Raw genomic sequence first — 16,630 nt, forward strand, 5'->3', positions numbered from 1 at the left:
ACGCGTCACGCCCCGGACCGCCTTACCACTCCAACTCATCAAAAAAACATCCTACCCTCCGTCAAACTTCCCTCTCATCCACTTTATATCAATCCTATCGGAAACAACGACCTCGCTCCCGCTGATACGGTCGTTGAATACCACGGGCAAAATTCAGAGGCTCAACCCTGGACAGCTAAAAGACAGCTTGGGAGTAGGCGCCTGGGTAAGGGAGGACCCTGTCGTGGGGGTGTGTGTGGTTTTGTTGTGTTAAATCGGAGCCGTAGCCGTAGCTGTGTCTCTGGGACGGCGACTGGCGGATGCTCAGGTGTGTACGGATGGTACTCGAGTAGTTGCAGGACTCTGTACACTCTCCAGTGCCCGTCGTTCCCCACCCCAGCGCCCAGCCTGGCCCCATCTCCGCCCTCTCACCGGCCGCCCCTCCGCCTCCCTGCAGATTCATTTACACCCACACCTGCGATGTTAAATTATACGCAGCAATTGAAAAGCAAAAAAAAAATGGAAATCTCAAATAAAACCAGACTTTTCTTTGTGTAGGCAGGAACTGCAGATGCTGCTTTAAGATAGACACAAGATGCTGGAGTAACTCAGCAGCATCTCTGGAGAGAAGGAATGGGTGACGTTTCGGGTCGAGACCCTTCTCTGAAGAATGCTGCCTGTCCCGCAGAGTTACTCCAGCTTTTTGTGTCCATCTCTGTCTTTGGTCCTTTAACTTGTTCCAAGAAGCCCGAGAATCCGCATCTCCTCTCCCCTGATTTTCAGTCTAAAGAAGGTCTCGTCCCGAAACGTTACCCATTCCTTCTCTCCAGTAATACTGCCTGTCTGTCCCGCTGAGTTACTCCAGCATTTTGTGTCTATCTCCTATATGAAAACCTGTTATTGAATCGATAGTTTCGTCCAACCGGTCCTTCCGAATTGTTTTGGAATTGGGCAGTTCTGATGAGGCCCTTTAACTTCAAACACCGACTCCGTTTTGTTTTCCGATGATGAGGCCTGATCTGTTATTTCCAGCACTTCACTTTTCTAATTTCAGATGTCCTGCATCTCCTGGGGTTTGAATTTTAGAGTGTCATCATTGTCTTTGATTTATTTTTCCATCTTCCCTCAGTTTTCATACATCTACCTCTATCTATATTCCCTCCAAACAAATCAAATGCAATGAGCATTCATACATCCCAACCCACTCCCAGCCAGCACTCTTACTGATTTGTGTCATTCATTCTATCTTCACCTGGGCCATCTCGCTCACTGACATTCCCTTTGTTCTTGCCCATCTCTGCAATTTAAAACGTGTTTGATTTCTAATGCTTTTTTTCCCTCATTTCTTCTGTTGACAGTTCACTGAATAGAAACATTAATTTGTTTTCTCCCCTCTGAACTGATTCGGTATTTGTAGCAATTCCCCTTTTTATTCAAAAGTTATAAGATGAGGTGTGGGTGTCAGAAGTGACAGTCTTAAACTATGTTCATTTTACATTTATATCTTCTTAAATATTATTTCAATCAATGAAAATTAGTCACCTTCAAAACAGAGTTAACTGCTTTCAGAATTTTATGTACAAATAATTAATATTATGGCTCTGTTGTTTAATAGTTAATTAACTGTTTTGACTGTCGGTTATAATTTCCCAAACTTGGGGATTGGATTTTATGGTGCCATATTTTTGTGCCTAAAGAAATACCATTTCAAATTTTTTAATCATCTGGTAAGGGAAATTATTGATTTGTTGCAAATTACATAAAGTCCTTGATTTTTCCCATGGGTCCTCTCTGAACCTGATGAGGACGATGGACATCTGTGGTAGCATCTAATAGCACACAAGTTGTGTGAAAATATTTGATTTGATTTTCACCGAGGTGAAAAGTCTGGCACATATGGAGAAGCAATCTTCAATATGGAGAAGCAATCTCCTTCAATGTTAATTAAATATATTTAAAACTTGTTCTTTTTGAGTCCCTTTGGTTCATTAAACGACATCCATGGTCATTGTTTTAGAATGCTATTCAATTTATTTGAATTAGATAATTTAAGAGTTGTAACATGTGGGCGGCACGGTAGCGCAGCGGTAGAGTTGCTGCTTTACAGCGAATGCAGCGCCGGAGACTCAGGTTCGATCCTGACTACGGGTGCTGCACTGTAAGGAGTTTGTACGTTCTCCCCGTGACCTGCGTGGGTTTTCTCCGAGATCTTCGGTTTCCTCCCACACTCCAAAGACGTACAGGTATGTAGGTTAATTGGCTGGGTAAAATGTAAAAATTGTCCCTAGTGGGTGTAGGATAGTGTTAATGTACGGGGATCACTGGGCGGCACGGACTTGGAGGGCCGAAAAGGCCTGTTTCCGGCTGTATATATATGATATGATATGATATGGTAAAAGTTGATTGAACAACTGAAAATAGATTTTCCATAAAGCATTTTAAATCGTTTCGCTCAACACCTCTGCTCTTAACCAACCTGATCTCCTGGTGGCTCAGCACTTCAACTCCCCCTCCCATTCCCAATCTGACCTTTCTGTCATAGGGAGGCCCAGCGCAAATTGGAGGAACAGCATCTCATATTTCCCTTGGGCAGTTTGCACCCCAACGGTATGAACATTGACTTCTCTAACTTCCTCTGTCCCTCTCTTTCCTCTCCCCCTTCCCAGTTCTCCCACTAGTCTTCCTGTCTCCTACTACATCCTATCTTTGTCATGCCCCCTCCCCTGACATCAGTCTGAAGCAGGGTCTCGACCTGAAACATCACCCATTCCTTCTCTCCAGAGATGCTGCCTGACCCGCTGAGTTACTCCAGCATTTTGTGTCTACCTTTGATTTAAACCAGCATCTGCAGTTTTCTTTCCTACACATTTTAAATGATGGTGTCAGTTCACACATGAATAACTAGAGTTCATAATGTTAAGATCTTTTCTAAGTAGAAAGGTTGTTTCTACTATGGTTTTGCAGTAATATTTTGAGAATGCATTTTTTGCAACATGTCTATAAAGCTAAAGAATAATATGGGGAGTAAGCTGCAATATGAAACTAAATTGGCATCATTAAAACATGGCATCTTCTTTCTTAAAGCAGAACTTTCAAAGTGACTATATTGTTGAAGTTGCGAATCATAGCCCACTTATGACTACCGGCAGAGTTGATGATGTCAAAATCTTCTCTCAGCAGAAAGGTTGTTTCTGCTAAGGTAAAAGTATTTTGCAACAATATTTTGAGACTAAGCTTTTTGCATCATGTCTTAGATACTGTAACTGATTCAGAATACAAGATATTATATTTTTCTCTCATTTGTGTGGTCACACAACTTGCTGTTTTACGTGATCAAAAAGATTCTGGTAGGCAGAAAATAAGTCTTGGGCTTAGGTTGTTTTTTAGTTTAGTATATTGTCACGTGTACCGAGGTACAGTGAAAAGCTTTTTGTTGTGTGCTAACCAGTCACCAGAAAGACAAAACATGGTTACAATCAAGCCATTTACAGTGTATAGATTACATGATAAGGAAATGACGTTTAATGCAAGGTAAAGCCAGCAAACCCGATCAAGGAGTCCAAGGGTCACCAATAAGGTAGATAGTAAGTAGTTCAGCACTGCTCTCTGGTTGTACGAGGATGATTCAGTTGCCTGATAACAGCTGGGAAGAAACTTATGGCGGCACGGTGGCGCAGCGGTAGAGTTGCTGCCTTACAGCGAATGCAGCGCCGGAGACTCAGGTTCGATCCTGACTAGGGGCGCCGTCTGTACGGAGTTTGTACGTTCTCCCCGTGACCTGCGTGGGTTTTTTCCGAGATCTTCGGTTTCCTCCCACACTCCAAAGATGTACAGGTATGTAGGTTAATTGACTGGGTAAATGTAAAAATTGTCCCTAATGTGTGTAGGATAGTGTTAATGTGCGGGGATCACTGGGCGGCGCGGACTCGGTGGGCCGAAGGGCCTGTTTCCGCGCTGTATCTCTAAATCTAAAAAAAAATCCTGAATCTGGAAATGTGCGTTTTCACATTTCTATACCTTTTGTCTGATGGAGGAAAGAAGAGGGAGTGGCCAGGGTGCAACTCTTCCTTGTTCTTCCGTGAAGTAGAAATAAGTTACTCAGCTTGCAAGTGCTTCCAATTTAAGGGTATGAGGCTACTGTATCTAATTTATTATAAGCTGGATACTTTTGCATGATATATTTAAGATTTAAACAAACTAATGGTATGTCGCCTCAATCCAGAGTAATTCCAGCTCTGATGACAAAAGTCTAATTGGAGAATTCCTTCAGGTTGGTATGTGATAAAAAAAAAAACATTTCGTTAAATTGATTTTTCAGGTGACAGAGTGGGTGAATCCATCTTTTGATTGTATCAGCAAATCTACTTTACCAGTGGTTTCAGACAGTGAACCATCTGGTTATTCAAAGTCACGTGGTGGGAACCAGAAAATATTTTGTACAAAAAGAGAAAAGACTATTCAGCCCAAGAACTTGAACAACACAAGGAGTCAAAAAAGAATTCGGGTATCTTGTACAGACCGGATTTTAGGTCGCCATCGGCAAAACTCACCTTCAAATCATAGTGATTCCTGGGTGGATGAATATAGACCTCAGTCACAGGTAAGAGCATAATCTATATACTAAAACTCTTGTTTGTTTGTTTGTTTGTTCCTGAACTACAGCCAAAATGGTACACGATAGCGCAACAATTTTAGGCCCACCTTACACACCGTCGTCCCTTTGGTGCTAAAGAAGTTTCATTGAAATCGGTGTTATATTTTTAAAGTTATTCACATTTTAAAGTTTAAATCTATCTCCAGGAGAGGGAGGGAGGGAGGGGGAGTGGAGCGAGGGGGGGGGGAGGGAGGGAGGATGAGGGGGATGGAGTGGGGGGGAGGGGAGTGGGAGTGGAGGGAGGAGGGAAGGAGGGAGGAAGGAGGGAGGAGGGGAGGAGGGGAGGAGTGGAGTGGGGGTGAAGGGAGGGTGGGGAGGAGAGGGTGCTGCACCAATGCAGGAGAGGTGCCCAACGGGTCCACTTGGTCTAGTATGTAATAAATGTCACAACAAATCTGTTGTGGTCCACATCCATAGAATTTGAGAACAAATTTCCATTCTTTCAGTCTATGATTCCAACTTTGAAAAACTTAGTGCTGTGGCTCTACATATGGGTCTAGGCTTTATTTACTATTGCAGTGTATTCCTTACTGGTCTCCCTCCTTTCACCCGACATAAATTTGAGATTTTTTTTAAACATGTCCTAACATAACTCTAGTCTTGGTCTCGTCATTCCTGCACTTTATGACTTTCATTAGAGCAAGGGTTCCCAACCTGGGGTAATTTTGCCCCAGGGGGTAAATTTCGCCTACCCAGGGGGTAAATTTGTTGAGTCTGAATTTGTACATATTGACTGACTGTGTTTGATTCTGGGATATCTCTTCATTATTAGTTGTTCATAAATAAATGATATAACATTGTTATGTGCCATCTTCTTCTTCTTGCGTTTGAGGCAACAGAAGTTATGAAGCTGCTTCTGCTTCTGCTGTCTCTGTTTGTTGTCGTTCGCCTGACTGAGGTCAGTTGACAGGGCTCACCACGGGGAGGTCGACAACATGAGCCCCGTTATGTGCTATTATTATTGTTATTTGAACTTAAAATAATAATATTAAAAAACATTTTAAAATTTCCCCTTTGTCGGTTGCTTTATTATGGTAGAAGTGTAAACTCAAATTACTGAACAAAACAGGGTGGGGGTAAATTTACTTTCGAAAAGTTGCAAAGGGGTAAACGGGACGAAAAAGATTGAGAACCCCTGCATTAGAGTGTACCCCTGCATTATGGATAGGATGGTTTCTTAGAAAGCCACCCATATGGCAGTTTCCCTTAATGTAAACCCTTTTTTTTCGCATTGAATCGCATATTTTAAGTCGAAATGCATTCCTACAGAAACATTTTCTCTCAACGGTAATGTCCCCATGAGGGTGCAGTGTTCAGACAAGGGAATTTGTTGTTTTAGTTAACTAGATAAAATATTGTTGAATAGATTATCAATAGATGAGATTGCCTTGTCAGTTTCCAAAGAAAATCTCTTAAGTGGATCCCAACTGTGAACCGGCAGCCTGCAATCATTCTACGATTATCATCGGAAGAAGTTGCCTTGTCAGTTTCCAAAGCAAACCCCTTTACACCCTGCTGATTGTGAATCAGTAGCTGTAAATGTTGTCCTTGATAAATTAGATCAATTCTCTAAATACATTTGGTGCTTATTTATTTATATTTATATATTTTCCCACATGAATTCCATAAAAGTGAATTTTTATTTCACATCTCAGTTTTTTTGGTGGTGATTTGTGAATTCTTTAAGGGTGAATTTCCATTTCCCGAAATGCTGTGATGCAGAGATACATTAGTTCCAGTTATGTAGCATTTTAGTTTTCAGATCCATTTGAGGCTTTATCGGTTCTAATCTGTGTAACCTCTTCCAGTTCTGCAATACTCTGAAAAGTCTGTTTTTCCTAATTTTATATCCTTGAGCATTCCTGGATGTAAACATTTCTCTGTTGGCAGTCGTGCCTTCAGCTATCATATCTTTAGAACACCTTACCTAAAATGCTCTATTTTTCTGCAGTTCTTTCTCTTTTATCCAAGCTTAACATCTGATCGACAGTCTTAGTCATTTGATGTGATATGTCTTTATGTTGCTCTGATTCAAACTTTATATTATGGCCCCTGTGAAATGGCTTTTCCTTCATTAAATATGCTATTGATGTTCTCTTGAGTAAATGATACCAGATTTTTCAATTACCAAACAAATATCTGCAAGATTAGCTGTTTGTTTTCACTATTTAAATCTAAAGATAGTTATGTAACCCAAGAAAATATGTATTGTAACAATGAGACCCTAATTTGTTGAGAATTATGATCCTTATCTGTCATTTGCATGTTATGTAACTGCCTAATTTCTGAAAGTTATCTGATTGACACTTCAATGGGCACTGTTCAAGATAATACTTTTGCAAATCTCATCATGATATCACATCATCATAAGAAATAAAGCAAATTGATCTTGCCCATTGCATAAAGCTTTAATCTAAATAGTTGAGGGGAAGGTTCTGGTGAAATTTCAAGAATTTGGGATAAAGGACAAAGTGGCAGGGAAGATTTGCAAAATGAGTCTATAGTCTATAATGAGCTGTAATCTGTCAGGAAAGAACAGTAGATACAAACAAGATTATAGCTCCAATTAAATATAGTGCTTAGAAAAATAGTAAAAAGAAAATTGAAGGCTGTTTCTCTGAATGTATTGTAACAAGGCAAGTGAATTCATGCTAAATCATGAGAGGAATAGATCGGGTAGATGCACAGAGTCTCTTGCCCAGAGTAGGGGAATCGAGGACCAGAGGACATAGGTTCAAGGTGAAGGGGGAAATATTTAATAGGAATCTATGGGGTAAATTTTTCACGCAAAGGGTGGTTGGTGTATGGAACAAGCTGCCAGAAGAAGTAGTTGAGGCTGGGACTATCCCATTGTTTAAGAAAAGGTTAGACAGGTTCATGGATAGGACAGGTTTGGAGGGATCTGGACCAAGTGCAGGCAAGTGGGACGAGTGTAGCTGGGACATTGTTGGCCGGTGTGAGGAAGTTGGGCCAAAGGGCCTGTATCACTCTATAATAATAATAATAATAATGCATTACATTTATATAGCGCTTTTCAAACACTCAAAGACGCTTTACAGGGATTACTAGAACATAGAGAAGTAAATAAATAGATAAATAAGTAAACAAACAGAAAAAGGAGACAGAAGATGAGGTGACGGACAGTGGTTGAAGGCAGTGCTGAACAGGTGAGATTTCAGTGATGTTTTGAATGTGGTGAGTGAGGAGGAGTCTCTGACAATTTGGGGTAGTGAGTTCCATAGGGTGGGAGCAGCGATGGAGAAAGCCCTGTCCCCGCAGGATCTGAGTTTGGTCCGGATGGGGGGGGACAGGAGATTGGCAGCAGCAGAGCGGAGGGTGCAAGTGGGAGTGTGCCTGTGGAGGAGGTCAGTCAGGTAGGATGGGGCCAGGTTATGGAGGGCTTTGTAGGTCATGAGGAGGATTTTGTACTGGATTCTCTGGGGGATGGGGGGCCAGTGGAGCTTGTAAAGGACGGGGGTGATATGGTCTATGACTCCATGACTCTAAATGAGAAAGTGAGAGATAAACACGTAATATGCCGTCAATACATATATTTTCACCAAATTTGGTAGTAATTTGTAGTATTTAGTTTATCATCTGCACAGTAGGCAATTGAATAGAAAATGAACATCAAAGTCCATGAATCTTGTTGCACAGAGAATCAATGTGATGCCATTGCTTTCCTTTCAAATATAACTTGCATCTGGGGAATACGTTCAAGCATTACTCAAAATTAAGCTTTTTAAAAATTAGTTCTATCTTACTTGTAAATATATGGACTAACTCAATTTTATTCATTAAATTTTAGTTAGCATTAACTTTAATTTTGAAAATAAAGCATGATGGTTTTCTGTGTTATTTTTATTCCTCCTTTAGGGTGAACTTGCAGTTCACAAAAAGAAAATTGAAGAGGTTGATAATTGGCTTAAGGCCCATACAACAGAAAGATGCCATCAGCAAGTGAGTCACTACTTTCATTTTGGTTTCATTTTCGCGTGATGTTAATGCTAGAAAAGGTTCAGGATGTCAAGGCAAATGTGGGTCCCTTGAAGACAGAAGCAGGGGAATTTATTATGAGGAACAAAGAAATGGCAGACGAGTTAAACCGTTACTTTGGATCTGTGTTTACTGAGGAGAATACACACAATCTCCCAAATGTTCTAGGGGCCGGAGAACCTAGGGTGATGGAGGAACTGAAGGAAATCCACATTAGGCAGGAAATGGTTTTGGGTAGACTGATGGGACTGAAGGCTGATAAATCCCCAGGGCCTGATGGTCTGCATCCCAGGGTACTTAAGGAGGTGGCTCTAGAAATAGTGGAAGCATTGGAGATCATTTTTCAATGTTCTATAGATTCAGGATCAGTTCCTGTGGATTGGAGGATAGCAAATGTTATCCCACTTTTTAAGAAAGGAGGGAGAGAGAAAACGGGTAATTATAGACCAGTTAGTCTGACATCAGTGGTGGGGAAGATGCTGGAGTCAATTATAAAAGACGAAATTGCTGAGCATTTGGATAGCAGTAACAGGATCATTCCGAGTCAGCATGGATTTACGAAGGGGAAATCATGCTTGACAAATCTACTGGAATTTTTTGAGGATGTAACTAGGAAAATTGACAGGGGAGAGTCAGTGGATGTGGTGTACCTCGACTTTCAGAAAGCCTTCGACAAGGTCCCACTTAGGAGATTAGTGGGCAAAATTAGAGCACATGGTATTGGGGGTAGGGTACTGACATGGATAGAAAATTGGTTGACAGGCAGAAAGTAAAGAGTGGGGATAAATGGGTCCCTTTCGGAATGGCAGGCAGTGACCAGTGTGGTACCGCAAGGTTCGGTGCTGGGACCCCAGCTATTGACGATATACATTAATGACTTAGATGAAGGGATTAAAAGTACCATTAGCAAATTTGCAGATGATACTAAGCTGGGGGCTAGTGTGAATTGTGAGGAAGATGCAATAAGGCTGCAGGGTGACTTGGACAGGTTGTGTGAGTGGGCGGATACATGGCAGATGCAGTTTAATGTAGATAAGTGAGAGGTTATTCACTTTGGAAGTAAGAATAGAAAGGCAGATTATTATCTGAATGGTGTCAAGTTAGGAAGAGGGGATGTTCAACGAGATCTGGGTGTCCTAGTGCATCAGTCACTGAAAGGAAGCATGCAGGTACAGCAGGCAGTGAAGAAAGCCAATGGAATGTTGGCCTTCGTAACAAGAGGAGTTGAGTATAGGAGCAAAGAGGTCCTTCTACAGTTGTACCGGGCCCTGGTGAGACCGCACCTGGAGTACTGTGTGCAGTTTTGGTCTCCAAATTTGAGGAAGGATATTCTTGCTATTGAGGGCGTGCAGCGTAGGTTCACTAGGTTGATTCCCGGAATGGCGGGACTGTCGTATGTTGAAAGGCTGGAGCAATTAGGCTTGTATACACTGGAATTTAGAAGGATGAGGGGGGATCTTATTGAAATGTATAAGATAATTAGGGGATTGGACACATTAGAGGCAGGAAACATGTTCCCAATGTTGGGGGAGTCCAGAACAAGGGGCCACAGTTTAAGAATAAGGGGTAGGCCATTTAGAACGGAGATGAGGAAGAACTTTTTCAGTCAGAGAGTGGTGAAGGTGTGGAATTCTCTGCCTCAGAAGGCAGTGGAGGCCAGTTCGTTGGATGCTTTCAAGAGAGAGCTGGATAGAGCTCTTAAGGATAGCGGAGTGAGGGGGTATGGGGAGAAGGCAGGAACGGGGTACTGATTGAGAGTGATCAGCCATGATCGCATTGAATGGCGGTGCTGGCTCGAAGGGCTGAATGGCCTACTCCTGCACCTATTGTCTATTGTCTATTGTCTATTGATATTCCTTCCTCTGGCTTTACATTTCATGCCTCTTCTCTCCTTATCTCATTAACCTTTGTTTTTTCATTATCATGTCTCAGTTTTCTGACTCAACAGTAACAACTTTCCTCTGAGCTGGAGTAACTCAGTGGGTCAGGCAGCATCTCTGGAGAACATGGATAGGTAATGTTTTGGGTCGGGAACCTTCTTCAAATTCTGAAGAAAGCCTGAAACGTCACCTATCCATGTTCTCCAGAGATGCTGCCTGACCCACTGAGTTACTCCAGAACTTTGTGTCTTCCATGATAAAAAGTCTTCAAATTTTAACATATTCCATTAGCGTTATAGAAACATGTTAGAGCAGAATTACCTGCACATCCCTTTGTTATTTGCTTCTCCTATCCATACACTGTTCCATGCCTCTTAATTACACATCATCTGTAAACATGGATATCAAAGGTATTTCCCTCATCAAATTAATTAATATATGAAAAGTTGAGGACCCTGTGTATATCCTTGTGATCAGCACATTGCACAATCCGCCAATTAGAAAGCAAGGCCTCTGTTCCAACTCTTTGAACCCACCTTCCAACCAATTGGTGTCCCCTGTCATATTCTATTACGACATAGAAATGGGCCATTAGGTTCATCATCCATGCTGGCTTTCAGAGAATTAGCACCAGCCCCATTTCCACTGCTTATTTATTTTATCCTTTTCTCCCTCTCTCTCTCAAATACATCAACTTCCCTCCCCTATCCATTCACCTGCCACTCTCTTATATCACGCCGTCCGTCTACACCGCATCTGCGCCCAGGATGAGGTGTTTCATACTAAGGCATCAGAGATGTCCTCATTCTTTAGGAAATGGTGGATCCCCTCTTCCATTATAGATGAAGCTCTCACTAGGGTCTCCTCTATATCCCGCAGCTCCGCTCTTGCTCCCCCTCTCCCCATTCGTAACAAGGATAGAGTCCCTCTTGCCTTCCACCCCATCAGCCGTCATATACAACAAATTATCCTCCAACATTTCCGCCACCTCCAACGGGATCCCACTACTGGCCACATCTTCCCATCTCCACCCCTTTCTGCTTTCCGCAGAGACGGTTCCCTCCATAACTCCCTGGTCCACTCGACCCTTCCCACCCAAACCACCCCCTCTCCAGGTACCTTCCCCAGCAACCGCAGGAGATGCAACACCTGTCCCTTTACCTCTCCCCTTGATTCCATCCAAGGACCCAAACAGTCTTTCCAGGTGAGGCAGAGGTTCACCTGCACCTCCTCCAACCTCATCCATTCTATCCGTTGTTCCAGATGTCAACTTGTTACATCGGCGAGACCAAGCGCAGGCTCGGCGATCGTTTCGCTCAACACCTTTGCTCAGTCCACCTTAACCAACCTGATCTCCCGGTGGCTCAGCACTTCATCTCCCACTCCCATTCCCAATCTGACCTTTCAGTCCTGGGCCTCCTCCATTGTCATAGTGAGGCCCAGTGCAAATTGGAGGAACGGCATCTCGTATTTCGCTTGGGCAGTTTACACCCCAGCAGTATGAACATTGACTTCTCTAACTTCAGATAGTTCCTGTGTCCCTCTCTTTCCCCTCCCCCTTCCCAGTTCTCCTACTAGTCTTCCTGTCTCCTGCTACATCCTATCTTTGTCCCGCCCCCTCCCCTGATATCAGTCTGATAAAGGGTCTCGACCCGAAATGTCACCCATTCCTTCTCTCCCGAGATGCTGCCTGACCCGCTGAGGTACTCCAGCATTTTGTGTCCACCTTAGATCAAGAGCAATTTGCAGTGGCCAATTAATCTGCTGGGAAGAAACAGGATCACCGGTGAAAACGAATGCAGACACAATGGAAATGTTTGAACTCTACATAGACAGCACCTGACGACATTATGCGGCAGCAGCACTGACTGCTTTGCCGCTGTGCCATCCTCCATTCAGCATTGAAGCATCAAACATAAAGCAATTCTCCTCTTAGCAGTATAGTGTTTTAAACTTTAGTAGCATTTGTGGTTTTATAAATGAATCTTAATTGAATATGTTTACATTTTATCTCAAAAGGATGGCTCCATCTTGCTGTTAACGGGTGCTGCAGGCACTGGCAAGACTGCTACAATACAGGTTCTTGTAAAGGAACTGGGAATTCAACTATACGAATGGATAAATCCATTATCGCAGAATAAATTAAAAAATCGTGATGAATTTGACGACTCCTATAATACTGGTAAGAGCAGATTTTAGTGGATTGTGACATTGTTTAAACACTATTGTAGACCTTGCTACTACTGTGCAAATACTGTTATCACATCAAGACCTGTTCTAATGGCAGCTGGTAACCACAATAGATTTAAGCTGACAATGAGATTGGTAGAAGATTTTGATGTACATTGTGGTTTAGAGAATCTAAAAAAAAGCCGATCTATCAATAATCAAGTTTGTAAATGCAAAAAAGAACATATTCTGTCAGTGCATTGTTCATCTGTATTTCCAAATTACAGCTTGTCTTAAAAACATTTTCCTCCTGGCATGCAGCTCCACACTTGATATATGTGCGTATGCATGCGGATATTTGTGAAACAGTAACAATTTTTAATAGGGACATATTGAGCTCCTGTCACCCACAAGGAAATCATAAATGTTTGATATCAAATCCCCCCCCAAAAAAACACACATTTATTTGCCCCCTTTTTCAAAATAAAAATAAGGATTTACTGAGGTAGTGCTGTTTGAACTCCTGGGATATGCTAAAGATAAGTATAATTGCAAACTTCAATTCATCCAATGTTACCATTTGTTTCTCAACCACATTGACCTTTTTTTAGCCTTCCTCCAAAAGACTTCCTTATTCAGTTCTTGGAGTTGGAAAATAATCAGTAATGTGTAGCAGAGTATTCAAATCCATTGATCAATGCTTGCTGCTTTATCACTCACGCTGCATAAAGATTTCGGACAAGGCTCTCTGCTGATTGACATTCTTTAGATGATCTCAATTTTATCTTTGAAGAGAATATGAACTTCAGTTTTCCCCAATCTATGTAAATATATTGTTTGATTGACTTCAGACTCAAGCTTTCAGGTGTATGTGAGCAAGCCACAGTATGTTCTATTTCAAGAATTTTTACTGCGAGCCAACAAGTATAAAAAACTCCAGATGGTGGGAGATATTCTGGAGACGGACAAGAAACTGATTCTTGTAGAAGTGAGTAGAATTTTTAAAAACTCTTTAATTGTTTCCTTGCAAGAAAAAAAATAACCGTTAGAGCAATTCACACAATTGATGTAAAATCTTTGAAGGTATTTATTCACAAAATGCTGGAGTAACTCAGCAGGTCGGGCAGCATCTCAGGAGAGAAGGAATGGGTAATGTTTCGGGTCGAGACCCTTCCTCAGTCTGAAGAAGGGTCTCGACCTGAAATGTCACCAATTCCTTCTATCCTGAGATGCTGTCTGACCTGCTGAGTTACTCCAGCACTTTGTGAATAAATACCTTTGATTTGTACCAGCATCTGCAGTTATTTTCTTATAAAATCTTTGAGATAGTTTGTACCTTATGTGCATCTGCAGAAAAGTTCAGATGCCTCAGATGGTCTATTAATTGTTTGTTGCTCAGAAAATGTTTTTGAAATCGCACAAAATAAAAGATTTCTTCAAAGTTACAAAGAATATTCTTTGAAATATTGATGAATTCCTAAAATATTATTGAGGTTAGTCAAACTTAATGTGCATTATAACTTTCTGTACTTTTAGATAAAACACTACATGTAGTTTCATTAATAATTCTTGTTCTTGCCCCATAGGATATCCCTAATCAGTTTTATAGAGAACCCTCCTGTTTGCATGACATTTTACGGTAAGATTACTCAAATAATTATTAATCACAGAAAAACTATCATTGTTTTTTGATTAGCCATTTATATAATTACTGAATAGTAAACATGGGATTATATTCAGACTTAAATAATTCTTAAAAATGAGGGGAGGAATAAAGGAGTGATTTTCTTGCATGTTACTGGGAATGGGATCTGTTGGGAAAACTGTCAAAGCTTCCTTCTATACACCTAACAATGGTTGCTCCTTCCTGGTCCTGAGTCATTTAAAGGAAACATTAATTCTGAAGCACACAAGGAAGATAGAGACAAAATGATGGAGTAACTCAGCGGGACAGGCAGCATCTCTGGAGAGAAGGAATGGGTGACTTTTCGCGTTGAGAACCTTCTTAGATGTAAGGGGCGAGGGAGATACATAGATTTGGAAGCGTAAGGTGTGAAACCAGGACAAAGGGGATGGAGATGAAGGAAAATGTAGAATAGATCATTGTTAGCTGGGAGATGGTAAAACAAACAGAGATAAAATGTACAAGAACAAAGCACTAGCCACATCTTCCCATCTCCACCCCTTTCCACATTCCGTAGAGATCGTTCCCTTCACAACTCCCTGGTAACTTGTCCCTTCCCACCCAGACCACCCCCTCTCCAGGTACTTTCCCCAGCAACCACAGGAGATGTAACACCTGTCCCTATACCTCCCCCATCCACTCTGTCCAAGGATCCCAACAGTCTTTTCAGGTAAGGCAGAGGTTCACTTTCATCTCCTCCAATCTCATCTATTGTATCAGCTGTTCCAGGTGTGGGATCCTATATATCGGCGATCGTTTCGCTGAACACCTCCAGCGCAGATTGGAGGAACAGCACCTCGTATTGGCAGCTTATACCCCAGCGATATGAACATTGACCTCTGACTTCAAGTAACCCTTGCTTTCCCCCTCTCCATCCCTCCCCTTACCAGTTCTCTGACCAGTCTGTCTCCGTGTGCATGTATCTATGTATCCCCCTCTCCCCTGACATCAGTCTGAATAAGGGTCTCGACCTGAAACATCACCTACTTCTTCTCTCCTGAGATGCTGCCTGTCCCGCTGAGTTACTCCAGCATTTTTTGTCTGCCTTTGGTTTAAACCAGCATCTGCAGTTCCTTCCTACACAAGGAACTGCAGATGCTGCTTTACCATAAAGGACACAAAAGTGCTGGAGTAACTCAGCGAGTCAGTCAGGATCTCTGGAGAACATGGATAGGCAATGTTTCAAAGCAATGGCCAATTTGCGTTGGTGGCTTAATCACACTTATAAACAGCGGCTATGAAGCTATCATAAGAAAGCACAACAATTTTTTCTAGGCTCTTTAGAGACTCCTGCAGAACAATCTGAAGAAGGGTTTCGACCCGAAACGTCGCCCATTCCTTCTCTCCCGAGATGCTGCCTGACCTGCTGAGTTACTCCAGCATTTTGTGAATAAATACCTGCAGAACAATCAGTCTCTTGTGTTCAAACCTTTGTGTAAATTTATTCTCTGAACCCGTTCTACAATCCATTCACCTTCCGCAGAGTTCCCCTTCATTAACTCTCAAAATCTTGATCTTTTGACGACTCTGAGCATTCAGCTGCATCTATTGTTCAGTACTGACATTCAACAATGCCTCACTAATTTTACTCAAAGTATACAGTATAACACTTTGAGATTTTGCCTTTAGTTTCATTAGGTTTGTGGCATGTTTGAAACTGCAGATTGTAAACTGCTCTCTTTGATGGTCTGAGCTTGGTGGCATGGCAATTTAAAAGAGGGCAATTAAGTTAACAAGACCCATTTCCCAGAAGGTAACAGATCATAAATTACAGTGAAAAGGTGCAAGTTGGAACAGAGCAAGCTAAGTGGAATTAAAATGCATATCCTCAGCTGCTGGAGCAAAACCAGCCAAATGTACAGTGCACAAAGTCACTGATTTGCATGGTTATTCACAGCTATTTGCATAGCTTTACCTTGTGCAAGGAATTAACCTAATCTAGGAATGGGTAGAGTTGAAATGGCAAAATCACATTTAAGTTTTTTTTAAAATTAGAGATGAGGCTATGTAAATATAAATACCCATAAGGCGGAACAAGAACTACTGTTGGTTCTGTCTTTAATAAATTATTATTAAGACTGTAGAAGAGGATGCGGAGAAAGGTGGGTGACAAAATATGAATGAAAAGTTTATAAAGAGGTGTATATAAACTTAATGCAGAGTTAGAGGGAGCCTTTTGATCCTCTGTTCCGTTACTGCTGCACTTGTGGTGTTAGGACTGTTGCTTAATTTGACACCACAAGCTATCCAAGTGGGTACCACTGGAAC

At 41.8% G+C, this 16,630-nt stretch overlaps 1 protein-coding gene across 2 annotated transcripts in view; it reads left to right on the plus strand.

The window, feature by feature from the left end:
• Positions 1–210: 210 nt before the first annotated feature.
• rad17 (RAD17 checkpoint clamp loader component) overlaps positions 211–16,630 on the plus strand; it is a 37,928-nt gene continuing 21,508 nt past the window's right edge. Inside the window, exons 1-7 of one of the 2 annotated variants that reach the window (XM_078397056.1) lie at positions 211–307; positions 3,064–3,178; positions 4,298–4,579; positions 8,510–8,593; positions 12,529–12,691; positions 13,530–13,666; positions 14,265–14,317. In XM_078397056.1, coding sequence (XP_078253182.1) covers positions 3,134–3,178; positions 4,298–4,579; positions 8,510–8,593; positions 12,529–12,691; positions 13,530–13,666; positions 14,265–14,317 — 764 coding nt within the window. In that variant the 5' untranslated portion in view covers positions 211–307; positions 3,064–3,133. The remainder of the gene's footprint in view (positions 308–3,063; positions 3,179–4,297; positions 4,580–8,509; positions 8,594–12,528; positions 12,692–13,529; positions 13,667–14,264; positions 14,318–16,630) is intronic. The other variant, XM_078397055.1, reaches the window with a different exon arrangement.

Source organism: Rhinoraja longicauda, chromosome 3 (assembly GCF_053455715.1).
Source record: "Rhinoraja longicauda isolate Sanriku21f chromosome 3, sRhiLon1.1, whole genome shotgun sequence".
Taxonomy (NCBI): Eukaryota; Metazoa; Chordata; class Chondrichthyes; order Rajiformes; family Arhynchobatidae; genus Rhinoraja; species Rhinoraja longicauda.